At 41.3% G+C, this 26,816-nt stretch overlaps 1 protein-coding gene across 1 annotated transcript in view; it reads right to left on the bottom strand.

Moving 5' to 3' along the window:
• The window catches only part of CDC42BPB (CDC42 binding protein kinase beta), a 288,059-nt gene that overhangs the window by 88,424 nt on the left and 172,819 nt on the right, over window positions 1-26,816 (bottom strand). Inside the window, 7 exon segments of the mRNA XM_030214305.1 lie at window positions 1,953-2,077; window positions 2,735-2,840; window positions 3,979-4,074; window positions 4,076-4,213; window positions 13,849-13,967; window positions 21,896-22,138; window positions 25,370-25,503. Coding sequence (XP_030070165.1) covers window positions 1,953-2,077; window positions 2,735-2,840; window positions 3,979-4,074; window positions 4,076-4,213; window positions 13,849-13,967; window positions 21,896-22,138; window positions 25,370-25,503 — 961 coding nt within the window.

Below are 26,816 nucleotides of genomic sequence, written 5' to 3'. Positions count from 1 at the left end.
ATGATAAGATTCACAAGATTAAACTTGAATTCTCAACCAAGTCACCTCAACCTCTCCTACCCTCAAGTCCATTGTCTCAACTCCCCTTCAACCTGTTCTGAAATCACTGAAGAGGAAACTGCACATTCTTTCCTCCTCCAAACTGACTACTTACTCCTCTGAACTATTCCTATCCATCTACTTAGCACTATCTCTCCTACTGTCAACCCTTCTGTCATATCCTCAATCTTTCACTTTCCACTGCAACTGTTCCTGATGCCTTCAAACATGCCATAGTTATACCACTCCTCAAAAAAATCTTCATTGGACCCAACCTGTCCTTCTATCACCCCATCTCTCTCCTCCCTTTTCTATCCAAGATACTAGAACGTGCTGTTCACTACCGTTGTGTTGACAATCTTTCAATCTGGCTTTCACCCTCTTCACTCAACTGAAGCAGCCATTGCTAAAGTCTCCAATGACCTGTTCTTGGCCAAATCCATAGGTCTCTATTCTATCCTCATCCTTCTTGATCTATCTGCTGCTTTTGACACTGTTGATCACCACCTACTCCTTGATACGCTGTCCTCACTTGGATTTCAGGGTTCTGGTGTTTCCTGGTTTTCTTCCTATCTCTCCTATCTCACTTTTAGTGTATATTTGGATCCTCCTCAATTCTATCCCACTATCAGTTGGTGTACCACAGGGCTCTGTCTTGGACCTCTTCTTTTTTTCCATCTATACTTCTTCCCTTGGCACTCTGATCTCATCCCATGGTTTTCAGTATCATCTTTAGGCTGATGACTCCCAGATCTACCTCTCCACACCTGAAATCTCAGCAGGAATCCAGGCCCAAGTGCTGCCTGGATGTCTCACCGCCATCTGAAACTAAACATGACTGAGTTTCTTGTCTTCCCCCTAAACCACCCTCCCTTCTTCCCCATCCTCTTTCTCTGTGGATAACACGCTCATCCTCCCTGTCTCATCAGCTTATAACCTTAGGGTTATCTTGACTCTCTCTCTCTCTGCACATATCCAACAGACTGCTAAAACCTGTTGTTTCTTCTCTATATCATCACCAAATTTGTCCTTTCTTTTTCAGCACACTATCAAAACCCTTATCCACACTCAACACCTCTCGCTTTAGACTATTACAACTTGCTTCTCACAGGTCTTCCACCTAAGCCCTCTTATCTCCTTCAATCTGTTCAAAATTCTGCTGCACAACTTATATTCCGCCAGTGCCCTCTCCTCAAGTCACTTCATTGGCTCCCTATCCATTTCTGTATACAGTTCGAACTCCTCTTATTGACTTACAAGCGCATTCATTCTGCAGCTCTCAGTATCACTCCACACACCTCCTCCCCGGGATCTCCGTTCATTGAGAAAATCTTCCACTGCCAACTCCAGACTCTGTTCCTTTTATCTTGCTGAATTATATGCCTGGAATAGACTTTCTGAGCCAGTAAGTCAAACTCCATCTCTGGCTGTCTTCAAATCTAGGCTAAAAGCCCATCTTTTTTGATGCTGCTTTTAACTCCTAACCCCTATTCACTTGTATAGTACCTTGTATATTTATCTTCCCAGCTTATTAATTCCCTTATCCGTCCGGTTTGTCTGTCCTGATTAGATTGTAAGCTGAGCAGTGACTGTCTCTTCATGTTCAAGTGTACAGCACTGCGTACATGTTATTAGCGCTAAAGAAATGATAAGTAGTAATAGTAGTATAGCACCTGTTACCAAAGACCTCCTTGGATCTGTGAGTTTTCAAGACCTGGAAATTATTTTTAGTCCAAAGTGTAAGAAGTACAGAAGACATTCTATTAACTTGAACTGAGAATGTCAGGCAACCAAAGCACATAACCATATCAATTTTCATAGAGTACAATTGTAAGCCAGCAGACAATTGGGCTACCAAAAACATTCCAATATTTCATATGCTGAAAACCCCTTCAGCATGCAGGAGAACGTACCATTGAATAATTTCTGCAATCTGAGCTTCCCAGTGAGCAACGGAATCCTTCTTTGCTGCCAGTTCTTGTAGCTCATCCTCCAGTTGCCTATTTTGTGCTGTTAGTTTATCCACAAAGGAACAGAGCTGAAAAAATAAACCCCAAATCATTTTCTGTTTGCATATACAGTTTTCACCACTTACAGGTGCTTTATAAGAAGCAGAATTGGCACAAATAAATTGATACTCAAAGCAGGACTTATTTGAGAGATTAGTTGCTTTAATCTGTAACAAAATGTTTTCTCAGTAAAACAAAACTTACAGAAAGTCCAAGATAAAGAGTTCCTTCCTAAAATGATGGCTATTCTGTTTTATTCAGATGAATTAAATTAACCAATCCTCAAAGAAACTCCATAACGGCCTAGAAGGGTGTGCACTTCTGTACTGTATACAACACGGCAACAATGGTCTAATTTTATGCTCTACTCATCTTGTGGACCAGACAAATTCCCCTAAATAGTTCTAATTTACACTGCCCATTCTACAAGGTTTGTAAACTATTGCTCTTACAAATAATTATTTGCAAAACCCTTTTGCTGTAATGCCTTTCTGAAGAGCAACAGTAGGATATTACAATCCCTGATTATAAATTCACATATTTATATTCCTTAATTTACAAAGTAAACACAAATAAACTGGAAAACAAAATATATTAAAATCCTATATAAAAATATTAAAAATCAGGACATAAAACAAAATACCACAATCCAATTACATGAGCCAAAGAATGGCATTGTACTCTACCCTTTCATTTTCTGTTGTGAACTTTTTGTTCTCTTCAAGCAGCAATGTTCGCTCCCGCTCATATTTTTCCTTTAATGTTCCTACCGCCTCGTCCATCTCACTGTGTCTGAAAGAGATATTAAGGCGTACTTTACACAGAATGTTGAGATTGGACTTGAGACATCCAGGTCAGGACATGCTCAATTCTAGCAATAATCCTTTTTAAATGCCGATGCCAGCAGCCTGGTCCCACCCTGGTTAAGGTGGAGCCCATCCTTTCGGAATAGGCTCCCCCTTCCCCAGAATGTTGCCCAGTTCCTAACAAATCTAAAACCCTCCTCCCTGCACCATCGTCTCATCCACGCATTGAGACTCTGGAGCTCTGCCTGTCTCTTTGGCCTGCGCGTGGAACTGGTAGCATTTCAGAAAATGCTACCCTAGAGGATCTCGATTTGAGCTTTCTACCTAAGATCTTACATTGGCTTCCAGAACCTCTCTCCCACATTTTCCTATGTCATTGGTACCCACATGTACCAAGACAGCATGTATGCAAATTTTACAAAATTACAATGTAACAGGATACATTTCTCACCACAATTCAGGAAGAACACAATTCTCAAACACAGTTCAGGAAAAAAAACTGTAATCAGAACAAATAACTACAAAAAAGAATGCCAGACTTATAGACCCAGATAACTGAATGCAGTATTCCTCGAAATAAGAAGGCAACAATCTGTCAGTTATATCATTCATTTGAGAAGATCTCAAAGCATGTTGAGTGTCATAATAAGTAATAAGATACATAATGAAGACACTTGTACTTTAATCAATATTGCTTCCAAAGGAAGCCAATGCAACAAGGACAGTATAGGCATATTGTTAATTATATATATATATATATAGTATATATATATATATACACACACACACACACTACATAATACATATACATAGAGAGAGAGAGAGGGATATTTGGCAGGAAATAAACATTCTTTGTAAATCTATGATATATAAGAAATTGCAATAATCCAATTTATTAGTAATCAGACTAATGCCTTAATGAGGTCAAATCAGAAAAGTTTAAATAATGGCATAAACAAGAAATTATCCAAAGTAAATGAAATAACCTTTGAACAACTTCCAAGATTTGACCTATAACATTAACCTAGTACAACAGGAAATACAAGCAAACATATTTTACTAGCTCATAAACAAATACATTGCTTAACCTTTGTAGAACCAACTCCCATTCCACTGAACCTTACCGCTCCCGCTTTGCTTTCTCCAGTTTATCTTTTAGCATCAGGATTTCTTTCTGTAGAGCTAACTGTTGGCTCTCAGAATCATGCATCCCTTCTTCACTGTTTGATTTCCAAAACATGGGAGGCCTCTCTCCTCACCAGCTCCTCTTCATAAAATAAGATTTTCTTCTCCAGCTCAGACTTAATTTTGGACAGTTCCTGTTGGTGCTCTAGAGCAACTCCAGCCGTGCGGGCCGCCCTGCTTTACCTGCATAAGTCAGCATTGGAAAGAAAGAGTGCAAAAGAGTCATTTCTGCAGACTTCTACAGTCTATGTCCTGAAAATGTCACAGACAAATTGATATCAAGTATGCATATGTAGTACCACATCATGCCTTATGAGTTTACCTTGTTGGGCAGACTGGATGGACTGTATGGGTCTTTATGTGCGCCATCTACTATGTTTCTATGGGGCTTATTTTCAAAGCACTTTAGACTTACAAAGGTCCATAGGTTACTATGTAACTTTGGAAGTCTAAGTGCTTTGAAAATACGCAATATGTTTTTTTAACAATTTGCAAATCCTGGGTTCAGAACCATGGACCTGAATTCAGAAACAATCCTGCTACTAGTAAAGCACTGTTGAAACAATACTGGTAAGCAAGTGAGAAGTCGTTTACATTATTTAGGCACTGCATATCCTTTAACAAGGTAGTTAAAAACATTTTTTTCTTTTATCAAATACATGTTTTTGTTCATTAAAGGTCATAATTAACTACTTTCAGCATAGCCCTATGTGGGGCCAATAAGAATGCATGTTTCTTAAGCACTTCTCTAAGGATTAGGAAACAGATTGCTAGAAGCCAGATAGATGGATATTGTTCCTCAAAATATACCTAATATTATAAAGTATATTTATTTCCAATGGTGTAAAATGCTGTATAACAGACAAACATAAGCAACCGGCATTTTGACCAGATGGATATTATCCAAATGTGGAGGCTTAAAAATCATTTTTTAACTCTTTCCTGCATTTTCTTTTATTTCTTCCTTCTCCCCCTCATCTCACCCCCTTTATCTGATTTCTAGCTGAGTTTCCTTCTACAATAAGGTAGTTTACCATAGAAAGAGTATATGTACGAATATGTGTGTATGTATATTCACAAGTGTGATTTTAATATGAAAAAAGCAACAGATTTCGAGTGGGGCTCTACATATATAATTTTGAACTATTTCTTTATTTCTGGCAACTATTCATAAGCAAAGAAAATGAGTTATTCTTTGATAATATTTAGAGAAATCAAATCTCCTGCTTTTTGAATCCAGTCAGAACTGGAAACAGAACTGGTAAGCTCAGGTCTAGGAAGGAAAGGAAGAAAGACTGCTGCTGACAGTCCCTGCCAGCTAATAAGAAGTACTGAGGGAGAACCTCCAAGGAAGTGCTTCTCTAGCCCTTGAGGACATCATACTATCATCTACACATGCATCAAGGGAGGGAATAATTTGAGGGAAGAGACAAAGGGCTTGATATTCAAAGGAGTTATGCTACTAAACTGGCCTCCTTGAAAATTTACTAGGGCTGATTACCTAACTTTCAAACTCAAAATTTCATTAAACTCTTAAACTTAGGGGCATAAAAAGTAGGTGGCAACAGGAATGGATTTAAAGTTAGGAGGGGAAGTTAGGAGTTTAGCACTGATTTTTAGCACCAGACAAATGAAAGGCTTAAGCATAACATTTAAGCCCCTAACTTCAGATTAATTTTTCAACCAAAAATTTAGGCTCCGTTTGGCTGAATATAGCTCACAAATGTATGAGCTCAGCTTGCTTTTGGGTTTTTTTTTTAATATTAGGCCCAAAATCAACTCTCTAAATGCTATCACAGAACACACAATGTTTTTTATGCATTTCTACGGTGATACTAGACGTTCACAGTGCTGTACCATGGCCAAGAGACAATTCTGCTCGACAGAGCTTACAATCTAATTAGGACAGACACATAGATTGAACTGAAACCATAAACAACTAACTAGAGTGCAGCCTTGCACAGAACAAAAATGGTATAGGGGGGTGGATTTGGATTCTAAACCCCGAACAGATTTTGCAGCACTGACTGCCCAAACCGACTGTAGCGTCGGGTATCCTGCTAAAGGCAGTAGGTGAGATGTGAATGTGTGGACTGATGACCACGTTGCAGCCTTACAAATCTCCTCAATGGAGGCTGACTTTAAGTGAGCCACTGACGCAGCCATGGCTCTAACATTATGAGCCGTGACATGGCCCTCCAGAGTCAGCCCAGCTTGGGCATAAGTGAAGGAAATGCAATCTGCTAGCTAATTTGAGATAGTGCGTTTTCCGATGGCGACTCCCCCTCCTGTTGGGATCAAAAGAAACAAACAACTGGGCGGACAGTCAAAGACACGCAGCTGCTTCAAACGTTGTACTCGGTGCAACCGGACCATCTCAGGTACCGATACCCATGCTTGGTGTATCCAGAGCCTTGGGCCTGACCATAGCCCAGCCGCTTGCAGTCTGTGTCTTCGCATGAAGAAACGGACCCAAGCGTCTCGAGAAGCCCAACGAGAGAAGTTTTTGGGGCTCGGTCTGGTCCGTTGACATTGGTACTGAGGTCGGCAGCATCGACATTGAGGGACGCATCAACGTCGGGAGCGAAGGTAATGGCTGTGGAACGACCAACTCGTGCTGGGAGCAGTGAGGCATCGTGTGGGTCTCCACCTGTCTCGAGGCCTCCTGTTATGCAGGCCCGGCCCCGAGGAGATGTGGAAGATTCCACGTCTTCCTCATCGGTACTGAGAGTCTCGATGACGGGCGTTGAGCAAAGGCGAAGAAGCACCGTCATTGTTCTCCTTCGACACATGGTGCCGGGAGCTCCAGGGCGTCGAGGGATTCGGCACCGAGAGAATCACTCTCCCTCTACGTCTTGCCCCATCCTTGGCCACCTTTAAATCTAGACTGAAAGCCCACCTCTAACATTGCTTTTGACTCGTAACCACTCGCCTCCACCTACCCTCCTCTCTTCCTTCCCGTTCACATTAATTGATTTGATTGCTTACTTTATTTATTTTTTGTCTATTAGACTGTAAGCTCTTTGAGCAGGGGACTGTCTTTCTTCTATGTTTGTGCAGCGCTGCGTACGCCTTGTAGTGCTATAGAATTGCTAAATAGTAGTAGTAGTAGGTGCGATGCGTCGGTCTAGCAGCCCCGGTACCTGCTCCCGAGCCTCGACAGATTCTGCCACCGGCTCCTTTATTGACCCCGCAGCCTTGTCCGACGGCAGCTCTCGATGAGCACATCAATTCCAGAGCTTCTGGAAGGGTTGCTGCACCAATCTGCTTCAGTGTCCGGGGGGGGGGGGGGGGGGGGGGGGGTGCTTGCGCCTTCCGTTACCGTCTGCTGCAGGAGCATCTGGCCCTTCGCCTGTGGTGAGGTCCACGACCTCAGTGCTGACTGTGGCATCGGTGTCGGCTGCACCCAGGTCGACTCTCCTTTGACGTCGGTGGAAGAAGCTTCACCGGAGTCAGGCGGGTGTCGACTTCTCGGCATCGCCATCGAGGACGCCGTTCCTCGGCGTCGAGGCAGACTCAGTTTCGAACTGCTCTGAGGGATGTCTTGTCCAATACTGAAGATGAGCGTTCTTTGGGAGGAAGAGAAGGATCCCAGGTACTTTTCTAATGACGAGTCCTCTGGGATTCCTTCTGAACTTCTCCTCCAAAATCGCCAAGCCCCCCCCCTCCCCCCTCTTACCGGGTCCCGGCGGCAGCAGTGAAGAGCCTTGTGAGTCTGCTGCCTTCCCTTTCTCTTCGCTCTCAGCTCTGACTCTGGTCCCGCCCTCAATTCCTGTTTCCGCAAGGGCAGGGACCAGAGTCAGAGCTGAGAGCGAAGAGAAGGGAAGGCAGCAGACTCGCGAGGCTCTTCACTGCTGCCGCCAGGACCCCGGTAAGGGGGGGGGGGGAGGGTAGCAGAGGGGGGGTTGGTGAGTTTGGAAGGGGGGGGCGACGTGCCGTAGGGAGTCTCTGCCCGCTCCCGCTGTTCTTCACGTGCGGTCTCTCACTGGGATCGTAACACCCTGCTGACGTCAGGCAAGCATGGTTCTACTGCTGGCCAGTGACGTCAGCAGGTGGTTATGATCCCAGGTTAGACACTTGTAACGTTCACATAGCAAATTATTATATTAGATATTTTCAGTCGGTTCCTTCTATTTTCTGAAGGATTTTCTTTTAGCTCTAACAGCTTCCCTTCACCTCACTTACTACTCTCACCCTCCTGTAGATTCAACCTCTTCTTTCACCTCAGTCTCACTGCTTTCTTCCTTCGAAGTCTGATAAGTCCATTTCTTCCTTTCTCACTGACTTTGACTCCTGGCTTTCCTTCTTTCTTGAACCTTTCATCTCCTTCCTTCATTCTTGGGGATTTTATCATTCATGCTAATAATCCCCTCTGACTCTTATGTTTCTCAGTTTCTTGCTTTAACATCCTCTTTCAATCTTCAACTGTGTTCCACTGTCCCCACTCACCAGCATGGCCACTGTCTTGATCTTATCTTCTTCGCAAACTGCTCACTCTCCAGTTTCTGTGCCTCAGCTCTTCCCTCTCTGACCATCATCTGATACTTTCACATTTAAACAACCTCCTCCCCCAGTCCCATCCAATTTACCAATACATTTAGGAATCTTCAGGCTATTGACCCTTCTTACTCTGTTCTCCAGTTTTTCAAATCTCTTCTCAACACTATGTTATCCAAGTCTGTCATGAAGCTGTCTCTTTCTATAATACTATTCTCCCCTCTGCTCTGGATACTCTTGCTCCTCCCATTCCCCGTTCTGTAAAACCCCAGCCTTGGCTGACCTCTAGAATCCGCTACCTACGTTCCTGTGCCCGCTGTGCTGAACGCCTTTAGTTTAAATCCCATTCCCATGCTGACTTCATACATTTCAAATTCTTGCTGACCTCCTTCCAGTCTGTGCCTTTACTTATGTACTTTATAAACAGGGACTACTACATCTAGTGACAAATTCTCTTGGCTCAAACCTTCAACGCCCTCTTTGCCACACTGAAACTCTCTCCTCAAAGTGCCTTCACCTCCAACTCCCCTTTCACTTGCTCCCCAGGACTCTGACTGAGTACTTTCATGATAAGGTTCACAAGATTAAACTTGAATTCTCAACCTTCACATCCACCTCTCCTTCCCTTAGTCCATTCTCTCAACCCTCCTTCAACCCCTGCTTCCTTTTCTGAAATCAGTGAAGATGAAACTGCACATTTTCTTTCCTTCTCGAAACTACCTACCTGTTCCTCCTGATCTCTCCTACTGGCATCCCTTTTATCTGTCATATCCTCAATCTTACACTTTCCACTGCAACTGTTCTGATGCCTTCAAAAATGCCGTAGTCATACCACTCCTTAAAAAATCTTCATTGGACCCTACCTGTCCTTCCAACTATCACCCTATCTCCCTCCTCCCTTTCCTATCCAAGATACTTGAACGTGCTGTTCATCGCCATTGTCATGATTTTCTATCATTTCAAGCTATTCTTGATCCACTTCAATCTGGCTTTCGCCCTGTTCATTTAACTGAAACAGAGCTTGATAAAGTCTCCAATGAGCTGTTCCTGGCCAGATACAAAGGTCCCTATTCCACATCCTTCTCAAAATAACTGCTGCTTTTGACACTGTTGATCACTGCCTACTCCTTGATACGCTCCTCCTCACTCGGATTTCAGGGCTCTGGTCTTTCCTGGGTTTCTTCTTATATCTCCCATCGCACTTTTAGTGTATGCTCCGATGTATCCTCCTCCACTTCTGTCCCACTATCAGTTGGTGTACCTCAGGGATCTATCCTGGGACCTCTCATTTCTCCATCTATACTTCTTCCCTTGGTACTCTGATCTCATCCCATGGTTTTCAGTATCACCTTTATGCTGATGACTCCAGATCTACCTCATCCCCAGCAGGAATCCATGCCAAAGAATCAGGCTGCCTGGATGTCTCACCGCCATCTGAAACTAAACATGACTAAGACTGAGCTTCTTATCTTTCCCCTTAATCAACCTCTCCTCTTCCCACCGTTCTCTATCTCTGTGGATAACACTTTCATCCTCCCTGTCTCATCAGCTCTAAACCTTGGGGTCATCTTCGAATCCTCTCTCTCCCTGCACATATCAACAGACTGCCTAAAACCTGTCATTTCTTTCTTTATATCATCACCAAAATTTGACCTTTCCTTTTCTGAGCACACTACCAGAACCCCTTATCCACCTCTTGCTTAGGCTATTGCAACTTGCTTCTCACAGGTCTACCACTTAGCCATCTCTCTCCTCTTCAATCTGTTCAAATTCTGCTGCACAACTATATTCTGCCAGTGTTTCTGCGCTCATATAGCTCTCTCCTCATGTCACTTCACTGGCTCCCTATCCGTTTCCACATACAGTTAAAACACTCCTCTTATTGACTTACAAGTGCCTTCACTCCAGTAACTCTTCAGTACCTCTCCACTCTTATCTCTCCCTACACTCCTCCCTCCATTCACTGGGTAAATCTCTCTTCTCCGAGAACAAGGCAGGCTGCTGTTTCTCACATTGTGGGTTGGCGTCCCACGGCGGCCCAGGAATGGCAATTCTTGCAGAGCAAAAATAAAAAAGGTTTTGCCAGAGCCTTCTGGCGCGCAAGCGTGGACGACGTCCTGCCCGTCGCATGAGCGTTCCCGCTCAGTTTTTTCTTGTCGCTGTAAACTTCCCTGTTGTCTGGGGTATGTGGAGATGAATCCTGGCTGCTGCCCTCCAATAGTAGCCCTGGTCTTTCAGTACAATCGGCAGCAAAGTCAAAATAAACTCCTCTTAGGAACCACAGTTTTCAATCCAGAGACTTAATCAACTGGTCTCTTTGAATTTAGAACCAAATATACCGTCTACTTTATAATTCCTTATTCAACATGGCTGTCAGTTTTCAGTTTCAGTAGTCCACAGTACATAAAGGAAAGAAACAAAACTGCTTCACAAAAAATGTCAGAAAACAAAATAGATAGCCTGCTCCTGATCCGCACTCCAATCAGAAAGATACAGGCTGGGCAGCTCACCTCCTCTTCACAGATACTTCACTCCTGTGTCGCCCGCGCTGCCCATCTTACACTTGCAGACTCTGGTCTCTTGGCTCCTCACAGTCAATGGGTACTGCTCTCTGTCCACCTCCTCCTCCCCTGGGTACCAAGCCCTTCTTCTAGGACTTCCATCCAATCAGCTCCCTCTCCACCCTGCCTCCCTAAATTCCTCAATCTTCCACAGCTGGGTTACCCTGATCTTCCCCCTCCCCACAGCGTGGGTGGAACCCTATACTGAGTCTGTACCCATGGAAACAAAGTTTTTAACATTGTCACTCCCTCTACTGACCATTCTCGGGTATTGCTTCTTCCCTACCAAAACCCTTCCCTCCCTTCTCTTAGGTAAACTCCAGGTCTGGGGTTTTAAGTGGACTGTCTTTTCCTTTTCTCCTAAGGCCTGTGGTTAGGGTAGTTCTATACCATCTGGCTGTCAGCCTAAAGTTGATCTTTCTCATTACACCGCGGTGAGGTGAAGAGGTTTTTCCCTGTTCGCTTCGCTGCCCAGGAAAGAGAGTCTGGGTCAAGTTCTGGTAAAAGACTCAAATGACCCCCTGTAGGAACTACTGAACCTGAAACCAATACTCTCCATTAGAAGGTTCGGTAGCCTCCTATACTCCCTGACCAGTGATATGTCCTCTCTCATACTGCATCATAAGGACTGATCTCTGGACCAAAACACGCCCCATAGGGAACCGCTAGCCCTACTAAGGACAGTAACTCCTCTGTCATCTCTAAATTGGACCCTAAAAGTCACAATCCAGGGGGAAAAAAAAAAAAGATTGGTCACTCCCCCAAATCCTTAGCTAGCTTTTCTAAGTCCTCTCAAAACAACAGCAAATCAGCTTCTGAGCCACAGGAGATGTTTCGCTGCCACTAACACCAACAAATTCTTGGCAGAGGTCCTGATGAAATCATATACGGTATCTGACAAAATGCTGCCCCCATTTCCAAATGCATGACTTCTGCCAGCACCTCCATGGAGTCCTGGCTTGGGCTACGGGCAACTATTTAGCTCAACAAACACACACCTAGGCCGCATAACCTCCACATACTTGTGGTTTGCATTGCCAAGGTTAAACTCCTCAAGGAAACTTCAACACAGTCCTCTTTCTACAATTTAGGGATCCTTCAACTTCACCCTGCCATTCCACTGAATGGTCGTCTTCTTGGTCACTAACAAAACCAGAACATCCACCTTAGGAAGATGGAACTTCTCCTTCTTAAGTGTTCGTAATTGGTATAACAAATCTATGGACAGGATCTAGTGACTGTCATTCTGCATCTATCATCTCTATAACCACTAGATGCACAGGAAAGGTCTTGGTGGGATTCTGAACTCCACCATGAGAGGGACCCTTTCTTGTTCACATCCAACTACTGCTCTTCTGATAAGCGTAATGCTTCCAACACTCAAGAAATTAATTAGGGAAGCTCATCTCATCTGAAAATTCTAAAACGGTGGTGTCCTCACCAGGTGGACCCTCTGACCAAGGGCCCCTTAGAACTTAAAACTTCCTGTACAGGAGATCCTGAACAGATTCCATGTCTAGTGTGAGATATTTTCTTGGCTCCTGATGGGCCCTCTGTTCCCAGGGTCCAATGCTTTTCTCCTGTACCTCTGAGGGCATTCCATGCTTCAACAGAATGCCTGACCTAATTACAGAATAAATTCTGGGGAGAAAGGGAGATTCTCTTTGGTAAAATGTCCAAGCCCAGAATCCTAAGGGATAGCATCAGCGGTTCATCTGACTGCTGCGGAGGAAGAGTTGCTTCCAAATGGCAGAGTTCCCACCAAAATCTGACAGCCATGTGATAGGCCTAGACACTGACTTTTCCAAAAGGCTCTCTTGCCAGACAACCAAGTTTTAATCCCTTGGTTTAAAGTACCAGCAGCTCCAGTCACAGTTCAGGTTATAAAATCCTAAATCCCACCCACCCACCTTTTTTTTGTTATTATTATTATATTAATGGCACCAATCCCGCTCACTCTAAGAACAAAATTAACTGCTTATATGGCCTTCTGACCAGACCTGAGCAACACTGGCTAGTCAGGGCTGCACAGGACCCCTTACAAGGTGATGTCAGATCCAGCAGTTTGTCAAATTCCATCTGCTTCTAACGGAGTGCATACACACTTGTCTGGACTAGTCTGGAGGATCGATAAGGAAAATTTATTTTTACTTAAAATTCTTATACATACCTTCTTTTAAGTGGCAACTGAAGCGATTAATGATATTCACACAAACATAAAACCATCTTCTTTATCAAACCCCCCTCCCTCCTTAACCATACTTTCTTCAAAATAACTCTTACAATAAATATCAACAGATAAGCACAATTGCCCCCTAAATTACTCCTCTAAAGCCCTGCTGGAACAGTTACCAAACACTGCCGCATGTCTCTGAGAAGGCGCACAAACCCATAGGGACTTTTAAAACATGTGCAAATGTCAGTTTTACAAGCACAGGATTACAATGTACATGCTGCACAAGGCTTCTAAAATGACCTCCTTAATAGATTATGTATATATAGATATCATCATGTTTTGGATCAAGACTGTTTTTTCTGGAGGAGCAGCAGAAAACTTAATGGCCACTCACGCTAAACCAGGGTTATAAATCCTATGCTTTGTAGGCACCAAAAAAGATCAAACACAACTACACAAGAGGCCAGTAAATTAGTACTTCAAATGAAGTTAATTTAGCTGACAGCAAAGATGTCCTATTGTACAAGAACCTGCTGCTCAGAACATGCATTGCAACTTGCACAATTTTCTTCTGCATTCTAACCTTGAGCACTTCCATCTCGCCCTCCAGCTGTTTGGAGAACAACTCGCTGTGCTCGCGGAGTTTGCGCTCTTTTGATGCCTCTGCTCTCGCATCTTCAAGCTGTGCTTCCAGCTACAACAAGAAAAGGTTCAACAATTAGTGACTCTCAAAATAACTAGAGGTGAACAATGCTCTAAGTGTACAAGCACTGTGAGCTGGCAAAGCTAAAACAATTTTAATAAAGCATCAATCTGTTTTCACGCATAGTGTAGCACAGGAAGAATATTCTAATGCTACAGAATATTTAGGGAGGTAGTTATTAAGTAGGACTTTAACACACCTTAGTTTTACCATGGGAGTGACTGACCTGTTGTATTTCCAGAGCTAAAGGTTAGTCACACACATAGTAGGGAAGGGAAAGGGAAATGGGACTTGATATATAGCCTTCTGAGGTTTTTGCAACTACATTCAAAGAGGTTTACCTATATTCAGGTACTTATTTTGTACCGGGGCAATGGAGTCACAAGGAGCTGCAGTGGGAATTGAACTCAGTTTCCCAAGATCAAAGTCCACTGCACTAACCACTAGGCTCCACTCCTAGTACATCAAAAACTCAGCTTGCAAGCAACCTCTCAAGCTGTTATTTATGCTGCCGGAAGCCTCTGGCCACTAATACACCAGCCTGTTGCTCCCAGGGTCACATCCTTAAAGGGGTTAGGCAATTAAAGGTAATCTCCCTCTTCATTCTGGAGCCCTCCCCTTTACTATGACATTCCCCCTAAGCCTCCCTCCACCCCCACTGAAACCCTCTCTACAAGGAGCTTCCCTGCCCTAAAACTACCTCCACCCCCCACCCTCCGCAAGCCTCCCCTCCAGGCCTACCTGATATGCTTGAAGTCTAAGGGTTACGAGGCAGGAGCAATCCTGTTACTCCTTTCCCTGCCTAGAATGAGGATCAAAATGGTGCTGTTGACCACTATGGTAGTTGTAAAGCACTATCTTTAGGGGCCAAGTTGAAGTATAAGGGCCCTTATGCCTCATATGGCAGCTTGACTCCTAGCAGTAATACTGTGAGATTACTGCTAGAGGTCGTCAGCTGGTGTTTCATTGTGGATTTTCTAGTATATGGGGCAATTCAAACTTTATCTACTAATTTCCTTTCCTATAGTCCTGGAGGTTTGGCAAGTGAATTTGTCATCATAAAGAACCCCATAGGTGCGATGAACGCTTCTGGACATTTGTAAAACAGCCATCACCCAATAGTGTGGATTAGTGAAGCAAGCAATGTGTGGATTAATATAAGTAAAAATATTGATGTTACATTCACACAGAGGCAATGACACTGTTTGATATATACTTTAAGGCTTTTTCTTGTCCAATGACTGAACAAAGTCTACTGACCTACCACGTGAATGGTCAGTGCAGTATTCTGAGCACTTTTTTTTGTTTTCTCTGGTATGACATATTTGAATGAGTTAAGAGATATTTTCTAACAATTTTACTCCATAGTCTAAATTTATACAATCTGACATTCCAGAGTACTGATAGAATTAAAAAATGAACTTGTGGAACGATTATTAGTAATATGTAATTTATGTTTAAAATTGAGCGTGGTACCGGAAGATTGGTGGGTGGTCAATGTAACTTCGATTTTTAAAAAAAGGTTCCTGAGGCGATCCATGAAATTATGACCGGTGAGCCGACGTCGGGCAGGGAAAAATGGTACAGACTATTATAAAGAACAAATTACACAGCATATTCAAAAGCATGGATTAATGAGACAAAGCCAACATGGATTTAGTGAAGGGAAAACTTGCCTCACCAATCTATTACATTTTGTTGAAGGGGTGAATAAACATGTGGATAAGGTCAGCCCGTTGATATTATGTATCTGGATTTTCAAAAGGCTTTTGACAAAGTACTCATGAAATACTCCAGAGAAAATTGGAGAGTCATGGGATAGGAGGTAATGTCCTATTGTGGATTAAAAAGATAGAAAACAGAGAGTAAAGTTAAATGGTCAGCGTTTTCAATGGAGAAGGGTAGTTAGTGGGGTTCCCCAGGGGTCTGTGCTGGGACCGCTGCTTTTTAACATTTCTAATTGACCTAGAGATGGGAGTAACTAGTGAGGTAATTAAATTTGCTGATGACACAAAGTTATTCAAAGTTGTTAAATCGCAAGAGGATTGTGAAAAATTACAAGAGAACCTTACAAGACTGGGAGACTGGGCATCTAAATGGCAGATGACATTTAATGTGAGCAAGTGCAAAAGTTAGTGCATTTGGGAAAGAGGAACCCGAATTATAGCTACGTCATGCAAGGATCCACGTTAGGAGTCACTAAACAAGAAAGGGATCTGGTGTCGTCACTGATACGTTGAAAACCTTCTGCTCAGTGTGCGGCAGCTAGGAAAGCAAATAGAATGTTAGGTATTATTAGGAAAGGAACAAAAATGAGGATGTTATAATGCTTTTGTATTGCTCCATGGTACAACCGCACCTCGAATACTATGTTCAATTCTGGTCACCGCATCTCAAAGAAAGATATAGTGGAATTAGAAAAGGTGCAGAGAAGGGCAAAGAAAATGATAAAGGGGTGGAACGACTTCCCTAAAAGGAATTGCTAAAGCGGCTAGGGCTCATCAGCTTGGAGAAAAGACAGCTGAGGGGAGATATGATAGAGATCTATAAAATATTGAGTGGAATGGAACAGGTAGACGTGAAGCATGTTTACTCTTTCCAAAATACTAGGACTAGGGGGCATGCAATGAAGTTACAAAGTAGTAAATTTAAAACGAAAAGTTTTCTTCTTTTGCCAGAGAACGTAGTAAAGGCAGTTAGCTTAGCAGGTTTTAAAAAGGGTTTGGATGGCTTCCTAAAGGTAAAGTCCATAGACCATTATTAAAATGGATTTGGGGAAAATCCACTGCTTATTTCTGGGATAAGCAGCATAAAATGTTTTATTCTTTTTGGGATCTTAACAGGTATTTGTGACCTGGATTGGCCACTGCTGGAAACAGGATGCTGGGCTTGATGGACCTTTGGTTTGTCCCAGTATGGCACTACTTATGTACTTATGACATAGTTGGCTTTGGAAATTTAGAAATAATTTTTTGAAAAAACTCTATTTTTCAGGTTGCTTTTCTTTAGTCCTGCTAGACCATTCCAAGACAAGCAGATTATTTTCCTCTGACAGCAGATGGAGACAAATTTAAAAAAAGCTCAATGCTGATTTCACATACATTGTTGGGCTGGTGCTACCTTCTACTCTTCAGCATACCTATGTCAAAGCTACCAATCCTGGTAAAAAGCCCACTGAATATAGCAAAAAGTTTTGTTTGAGCTTCCAAATAATTACAAAGTGTATATCTCAAATTACCTAAGCGATCCTGGGGTGCATTTCGGCTTTTGTTTTGTTTGTTCTGGTCTTTTGGTGTACTTGGAACCCTTTCAACATTGATCCAGAGGGCCACCATAGGCAGAAACCCTGGTAACAACATTTTCTAGCCACCACTCTATCAGTGGCAAAAGCAGCTGAAAGCTATACCCTGGGAACCTACTCAAATGGAGGCTGGAGTCCTAGGATCACACTCACTAGTAACTGCTATACCAGAGACAGCTGAAGGCCAAAACATGGGAGCCCACTCAACTGGAGGTTGGAGCCCTGGGATCACACTCACTAGTACTTGCTCTATGAAACAGCCAAAGGCCAAAACCTGGGAGCCCACACAACTGGGGGTACAGACCTATTACCCCAGTAGTCAGGGATCCTACTTTACAACTTGGGGAAGCCCAGAGATTGATGCCCTGGGACTTCTGATTAGGACCTTGCTCTACCGGGGAAGATGACCACTGCCCTGGGGCCTAGCAATCCTGCTGTACACGTCCATATGTCTGCACCATTTACTAAAGGAAGAAATGCTGAAGAGTAGTAGGCCACAGCAGTTCCCTATAAGGTGAGTGACATAGCTCTGAGCTTTTTCTCTGTTGCCATTTGCTGACATGGGGATATAACCTATTTCTTTGGTCTACATTAATGAAAAAATTTATTTTTATTTGCACTAAATGGTTGGAAAGCCTTATCATTAAAGGATAAGACTGTAGTAATTGTTTCCACCTTTGATACACTGGCCTTGTTCTTGTTATCCCTGGTAAGGGGGTGGGCCCCTGGTATCAAGAAGGATTGTGTTTGGTAAAGTGGCAGGTTTGGCAGTGGGAGTGGGGGAGTGATATACAATACCATCTAGGGGAAAATTTGGTGGCGGCCACGTTTTATCAATGATATGTTAAAGAGGCAAAGAGTGTTTTCTTTATCAATTTTCTTGTGAAAGCAGAAAACATGACAAAGGACTTGTCTGACATGTTTAGTAGAGAGGCAGGATATGGTGCACTTGGAGAATATAGTCTCTGTTCAGAGGAAATTATTGGAAAGGTTGTGCAGCTTTACAATGATTTGCTGAAGAGAGAACCAGAGTGAAGGTTACATAATTTAAAGATGGCTCAGCACAGGACTTTAGAGCAGGTCAGTTCTGATGAACTGAGCAAGTTGGTTTAGTCAATAGAATTGACTGTGGCATTCCATGATTCCATGTGGCATTCCTATGGGTTTGGAATGAATGGATTTACTTGTTGTCACCATTATTATTAGATATTGAAAGTTCTTCCGTAATTTCAGATGAGTTCTTGAGACCTTGGAAATATGGGGTGGTTAGATTGGTTTAAAAATCTGAGATTAGATGTTAATTCATGACTGAATTGTCATCTGATATCTAATCTGTATACTGGGAAATATTATTGAGATTTTCTTTAAGAAAGCTAATAGCTTTGGGAAGGAGAATGAGATTTTAAGTCAATAGCAGTCTAGCTTTCAAGTTAATCATAATATGAAGAAGGGGTTTTGTTGGATCTTTCTATCAATTTAAGAAAGTAAGGAGACAGGGATTGTGGTAGGTAGTTCGTCATACTTGATTTGTCCTCATAGTTTGTTATTAGCTAAGATGGCCGACACCAGTATTGATCGAATGGCTCACCAGTGATTTACATCATTCCTGAATTGGAGGGAGATATGCTTGAAAACAAAGGAGCTCCAATACGCCAAGATAAATTCTATCATATTTGCTGTGAATAATATATATGGAGGAAAAAGAACTTCAGTGGCTTGGGTCACGTCTGTAGTAATGCTTTGGACTAATGACCTGCCTACTTCTCCATTAGTTCTTCTTAAAAACCTCCAATTTTTATTTATTTCATTTTTTGTTTTTCTTAAAAATTATTTTTTTCAATTTTCTAAAGTCCACCAATGTTCAAATTTTCCAGCTACTTATCTGAAAGAACTCTGACTCGCTACTTTGCGCTACAGCACGGCTGTTTCACCCTGGCCTCACCAGGAGCGTTTCTGTTATGCAGCTGCTTTAGTACTCTAAGGACCAACACTGCAAATTATTCATAATTATGATTCAGAGAGAACAATACTGGCTAAACACTTTACATCCTGATGGACTGAATTTAGCTAAAGAACATAAGAGCAGCCATACTGGGTCAGACCAGTGGTCCATCTAGCCCAGTATCCTATTTTCCAAACAGTGGCCAAGTCAGGTCACAAGTACCTGGCAGAAACCCAAATCATGGCAACACTCCATACTACAAATCCCAGGGCAAGTAGTTGCTTCCCATGTCTGTCTCAATAGCAGACTATGGACTTTTCCTCCAGGAATTTGTCCAAACCTTTTTTAAGCCCACCTCTTTGACACTGCTTTTGACTCCTAACCATTACTCACTTGCCCTTTACCCCACCTCTTTTATTCCCTTACCTCTTAATTTTTCTGTCTACCTGTCTTATTTAGATTGTGAGCTCTTTGAGCAGGGACTGTCTTTTCGTGTATGGTGTACAGCGCTGTGTATGCCTTGTAGCGCTATAGAAGTGATAAGTAGTAGTAGTAGATATACTACCTGCTGTTACCACATCCTCCGGAAAAGTGTTCCAGAGCTTAACTATTTATTGAGTGAAAAAATATTTCCTCCAATTTGTTTTAAAAGTATTTCCATGTAACTTCCTCAAGTGTCCCTTAGTCTTTCTACTTTGGAACAAGTAAAAAATCAATTTATTTCTACTCATTCTACACCACTCAGGATTTTGTAGACCTCAATCATATCTCCCCTTATCTGTCTCTTTTCCAAGCTGAAGAGTCCTAACCTCTCTAGCCTTTCCTCATATGAGAGGAGTTCCATTCCCTTTATCATTTTGGTCACTCTTCTTCTAAAATGGTAACCGGGCTAGAACAAAAGCTGGACCAATTGTCAATAAATCAATCCGATTGGCAAGCAATGAAGGCGTCCTTTTAAATCTTCAGCGCCATCTTGAAAACTTTTCTTTGAGAAATACAGAGATCTAAAAGGACAGTAAGAAAAACATCTTTCACCAAGAATGACATTCTGCTGTTAAAAAGATTCATAATACGATTGTTTTAAGCTTAAGGTCAAGTAAACATAATTGTGAATAATTTGCGATGTAACTGTTCCTTAGGGTACTAAAACAGAAACACTCCCGATGAAGCCGGGGTGAAACAGCAGTGCTATAGAGTGAAGCTGCGAGTCAGAGTTCTTTCAGATAAGTACTAGTAAAATTTGAACATTGGTGGACTTTAGAAAATTGAAATAATAATTTTTTAAGAAAAACAAAAAAATGAAATAAATAAAAATTGGAGTTTTTTTTTAAGAACTAATGAAGAAGTAGGCGGGTCATTAGTCCAAAGCACTACTGTAGACGTGACCCGAGCCACTGAAGTTCTTTTTCCTCCATATATATTATTCACCGCAAATTCATAGATTAAGTATTTTGGAGTGATATTTTCAAAGGAACAAGTACAGCCAGTGTTGTTTAGAAAGGGTGAGTACTTAGCTATGTGACCATAGATTGCTTTTGAATCCTGAGAAAACAGATTTGTTATGAGTTTGAAATAAGCAGCAGGAGCTGCACTATCTGGTACAATTGAAAGAATAAGGCTAATGCCTTAAGAAGTGATGCAAAGCCTGGGTATGCTAATTGACTATGCATTTACCTTTATGCCTCACATCAACAATAATCCGCTCTGCTTTTCATGGCCTTCCACAGTTGAGGCAATTACATTCTTATCTGTCCCAGGCCAATTTAAGTTGGTGCATTTTTTGTTTATGGCTGAACAGGACTACTGTAATGTTCTGTACCAGGGTTCGTCCCTAGAGCAGGTATGGCACATCCAATTAATACAGAATGTGGCTGCTAGAACAGTTACAAGGAAGGGAATTTGGGAATCATAACACTAATTGTACATATGATCTTTTGTTACCACTGTTGAAACAATACAATTTAAAAGTTGTATGTATTGTATTAGAATCAATCGAGTCTTGTATTTGTCTAGTTTGTTGTCTTACAATGTATCAATGCAATACTTGTGCTCAACACAAGGTCTGTTGCAAATTCCATCACCAACAGTTGTATGAAATAAAGGGTCACACTGAACAGCATTTCAATGTTTTGGTCCAAAACAATGGAATCTGGTGCTGCTGGATATTCAGACTGAGAATTTATACTAGACTTTTAAAAAACCCTAGAGGCCTTTGCTATTTCGGTGGATGGGGTGTAAAAATGTTCAGTAAGCAGATTTGTTATGATGCATTTTATGATGTGTTCTATTAATTGTTCACTACTTAGAGACTAGTGCTACAGACAGTTGAAACTTGAAATTAAATTTATACCAGTTGTACATTTACCAAATTATACATTTTCCTTACAATAAAAATATTGATTCTGTATCAACAGAGTTACCAAGCTTTCTATTTTTAAAATAGATACAATATTTTTCCACTTTTGTAGATATTTACAGAATCTATTCTTCCTACGTAAAATTGACAAATATTTGAGGAACATGCTTCAGAAGTCTTTTGGCTATGTGTAAATCTAAAATAAATTTTATACGGTTTACAGTAAATGTTCCAGTTTTGGGGATTTACAGTAGGTTACACAAATCTTTAATTTGTCAGCCCACAGTTGCAATATGTCTTTACATAACCAGCCAAGTTACCTCCTTTCTAGCTTTTTCAGCTTTGCGAATTTCCTGTCGCATTGAATCAATTTTTTGCATGACAGCTTCCACTTCTTCCTCGTTGTCACGGAGCTGTCGGGAAAGCTTTTGTTTCTGAGAACGCAGATCTGCCAATCTGTCATTCATCTCAGAAATCTCCTGGAGAGCTAGTTTTCTTTGCTGATGAGCATCCTTCAGATCTTTGGCCTGCGATTTTTGCCTTTCCAGAGCTTCATCTAATTGCTGAAAAAGAGAAGAATTAACCCTCATTAAGTAACTGGATGAACACAGAGAAAAACTAGCGCAAACAGATTTGATACCTGAATTTTAAACACCTATTCTGTTATCAGCTAAAACTGTTATAGCTGTATATCATCTCCACAGCAGCCTCTATAATATTACAAACTGCAAGATTTGCCCTACACTCAACGCAACAGTACTGCTCAGAAAGTTGTAAATGTGTGCTATTTTATATATATATATATATATATATATATATATATATATATATATATATATATACATACAGAGAGAGAGAGAGAGAGAGACACAGCTTTTCTTAACAGGCTTTTAAATCAACTATGAACTTTTAAATCTGCCATACATTTGCTTTTTCTTTTCTCTATCTTCTATACTCTGCAATCATTATTTCTTATTCTCTTTCATCTCTTTGGCTCTCTGTAATGTTTTCCTTTTATTCTTTTGCTATTTTCTTTCTACCACCTTTTTTCTTCATTTAGTTATCATGAAAGTTTTACATCACTCACATCGCTTTGTCTTGTCCCTTTTTCTTTGTTAGTATCACACAGTAACATACTAGATGTGGACAGTTATTCACCAAGACCGCCTGGTTACCCATTACCTAAACTAGTGTAGCTGAGGATGCCTAGCAGCTGTCAGCAGTTCAAACTTGATCACCTTTATGCTATACTTACATTCACACTCCCCCCACCCTTCACTCCTCATCCACTGTGCTACGGACATCTCTCAGCTGTACAAGATTAATTCATGCAGGTAGTTGGCTCCCTTCTCCCAAGATGGAAATGGTGACCAAGTCAGCCTGAAACCCATGCTAGGGAAGCAGGTCACCTCCCCCAATACAAAGCCTTGATACTGTTTCATGTTGACTAACCTCATCTCCTCTTCTTCTGAGCATGGAGCAGCCATATTGTTACGCTTTGCTAGTTGGCTTTATCACCTTTTCTTTTTGGACCCCTGTTGTTCCATTATGCTTTAGCATGTATGTTTCCATAACTAGTCCAACACCCAAAACCCATTCCTGTTATTTATAACTACTGGTCTCCCTCCTCTGCTCTTATCACTACCCTCTCCATCTATCCCAAGAGTGCTTATATTCTTTCTCTGCCAATATATTTCAGATACTTATCTCTCAGTAAAGACTGCACTGTTTGCTTGTGTGTTACTGTATTACATTTAAGTTTGTATTTCAGATTTATAAGGCAGTGAACTAATAATCCCCATTGTATGTATATACAATAGGGAAAGACTGGATGTATTTGTATTATCATTCCGTTAATGGTGATCACCATAGCGGCATAATGTAAGCCACATTGAGCCTGCAAATAGGTGGGAAAATGTTAGATACAAATGCAGCAAATAAAAAAATAAATGTCAAAAAGGATATGGAGATCTCAATTTCAAGCTCTATTAGCTTTATCATCATGTTAATGGGACTAGGTTGGTGACCAGGTACTTTACTAGCTTCTAAGATGGGCTTACATTTACAGAACACATTACTGGAAGAGTTGAGGAAGGCACCTGATTACTTCATACTGCACAAAGGTTTTAAACTTTTTTAAAACAAGCTTTTCAGAAGGGAGGTTGAGGATTAGTAGAATTCTACATAGAGTGAGATGGTGTGGAGCATATTTGGAAAATGTAATTATGTCTACTTTATGCATGTTTTGAGCCACCTTCTCTCCTTGCTTGAATTTATTTTTTGGTGTAAAATATATCCTTATACTATATTGAAGTCTACTAAATATGTCAATGTTTCTATCCCATTCCCCATTTTCCTCCTCTCTTCCATTAAGTACACTGAATAACTTAAACCTCTCTTAGTGGAAATTATATTTAATAACCATTTTCTCAACAACTTACATCCTCTCAATACATTTACAAAGGTACTGAACACAGTACTCAAGGAACAGTCTTGACTGAGTGTGCACCATCTTCTTTTCTTGACACCTCTCCTTATACACTTAAGCACATCATTTGCTTCCTCCTCTGAAGACGTTAATAGTAAAACTTTGGAGGTCTGACAGACTGAACAACTAAAGTTTTTCTACTTTTGAGTTTAACATCTACATTACAAATCCTATTTTTAGTGCTTAATATTTCAGCGTCTTCAAAACAAAGATTACAAGAGAAATTTTTAAACACAAAAGCACACATTTTTTATAGTATTTTAAATTCCAAAACAGACCAACTTTCAGATGTTCTTCCACAAGTTCAAGTTCTGCAGACCATCACAAAAGAAATTAAACCATTTCAGAAAAGGAGTTGAAGGAATTATTAGTAGCTCAGGTTTGCATCTAAAAATTGCTGAAAATTATGAGAATTCAACCTTCCATTGCTGTAAAATATTAAATCGACAACAGACATAAGGACAAAGATACTTGGTTCAACAAACGCACACGGCTGGAGCAAACTTAGGGATCCATAAAGAGAAAAAAATTGTAGAATCATCACTATCACTTGTGCCCTTTTCTTCTACCTCTTCTTCAGAAGGCTTCCAGTCTCTTTGGCCATGCTAGTACTAAAGGCGTTCTCTAATACCAGTAAATCAGCTAAGTGTATATTATGGCTCAATACTCATCCAAGCACACAACAGTGCCCCAACCTATTTTCATTCATATTCTGCTTAGATCTAAGTGATTTACAGTTTCCATTTTACAGGTACTGGATCTGTCCCTGGTGGCCTCACAGTCTAAGTAGTGCATTGTACTATTGTTGTACCTGGGGCACCAGAGGTTAAGTGACTTGTCCAGGGTCACATGGAGCTGCAGAGGGAATTGAACCTGGTTCCCCAGGATTTCAACCCCGTTATAGCTAGGGAACTGGGTTCAATTCCCACTGCTGACCATCAGGCAGCAGTGGGAATTGAACCCAGTTCCCCAGGTACGCAACCCACTACACTAATCAGGCTACTCCTCTACTCCCCAAGTAGGGACCCCTGAATGTGAACATGAAACTTTCTAGTGCGATGTCACTGAGTTAAGGGAACAGGCTCCCCTAGCTGAGCTATCAGCTGAACCTTACTCACTTTGACCAAATTGCTCACACACTATCATGCTATCTTGTTGAAAAGCAGTTCTTCAACGAAGCATGTTGAGAAGAATGTGGTGAAGGCTTAAAATTATAGAAAAAAGGGGACAATGAAAAGCAGAAGGTCTTGTCTAAAACCCTGAACAGTCTGACAGAAAACTTGACTGTAAAACACACATGGCACACCTTATGAATGTCTTCTTTCTCCTGCTTTAGGACTTTACAGTGCTTTTCAAGTCCTTTGAGCTTGCTCGTGGAATCCTCATACTCTTGCCGTAGCGCAACCACATCTTCAAGCTGCTTCTCCAGCCTATTTGAATCTAAATAGAATCAAAAGCTGGGTAAATTTTCTTTTTATAAACATTTTCAACTAGCCGTGGAGTCCTAGTACATGAGTTTTCACTAGAAATTATTTTACATCTCGCCCTCTTGATTACACTTAAAGTTGCTTACCTGTAACAGGTGTTCTCTGTAGACACTGAGATTAATCAGGCACACACTGGGTGATGTCACTGCAAAGCAGTAGGACAGAATAGCTCTACTAGAACTCAGAACTAGTGAAAAGCTCAGCATATATGCAGCCTTTCCTGTATGCAGTGATCCCTTAGCCACTCAGTTAGTACCACTGATTAAGGAAAGATTCTGTGCCTGAGTAATTCTTCTGTTTATTGAAAACGCCTGCTATAAGTAAGCAACCTTTGCGCTAATATTCAAATATCATTGATTTTTTTCCCCACTTTAAAACTTTGGTGACAGTGCTTACATTTATTCCATATATTCAGCACCTCTTTCCAGAAAGTGAGAGGTGTGGACGTTATTAAAAAATACCATCTTGAAAGCCTAGACCCACTGCATTCCTTATATTTGCAAAGGTGGAAAGAAGAGAAAACGACAGCCAGCGTGGTTAAAAGGTGAAGTAAAAGAGGCTATTAGTGCCAAAAGGTTTTCCTTCAAAGAATGAAAAAAGGACACAAATGAAGAAAATAAGAAGCAACATAAGCACTGGCAAGTCAGATGCAAAGCATTAATAAAAAAAGCTAAAAGAGAATATGAAGAGAAACTTGCCGCAAAGGCTAAAACTCACAGTAACAACATTTTCAGGTACATCAGAAGCAGAAAGCCTACGAGGGAATCCATGGGACTGTTAGACCATGAAGGAGCAAAAAGGGGCACTCAGGAAGGACAAGGCCATGGCGGAGAAACAGAGATGTACTGAGCCAAATTGACAAATTAAAGAGTAGTAAATCACCTGGACTGGATGGCATACATCCAAGGGTACTCAAAGAACTCAAGCATGAAATTGCTGATCTGCTGTTAGTAAATATGTAACCTGTCTTTAAAATCATCCATAGTACCTGAAGACTGGAGGGTGGCCAATGTGATGTCAATTTTTCCAGGAGTGATCTTGGAAATTACAGACCAGTAAGCCTGACGTCAGTGCTAGGCAAAATAGTGGAAACTAATATAAAGAATAAAATTACGGAACACATAGACAAACATAGATTAATGGGCCAGAGTCAGCATGGGTTCAGCCAAGGGAAGTATTGTCTCACAAATTTGCTTCATGATGACATGTCTTCATAAAGTGATGCATTTCCCATTGGAGAATAATCTGAAGGAATGCCTTCACAAA

This window comes from Microcaecilia unicolor, chromosome 9 (assembly GCF_901765095.1).
Source record: "Microcaecilia unicolor chromosome 9, aMicUni1.1, whole genome shotgun sequence".
NCBI lineage: Eukaryota > Metazoa > Chordata > Amphibia > Gymnophiona > Siphonopidae > Microcaecilia > Microcaecilia unicolor.
This window is presented reverse-complemented; position numbering and strand designations above follow the sequence as displayed.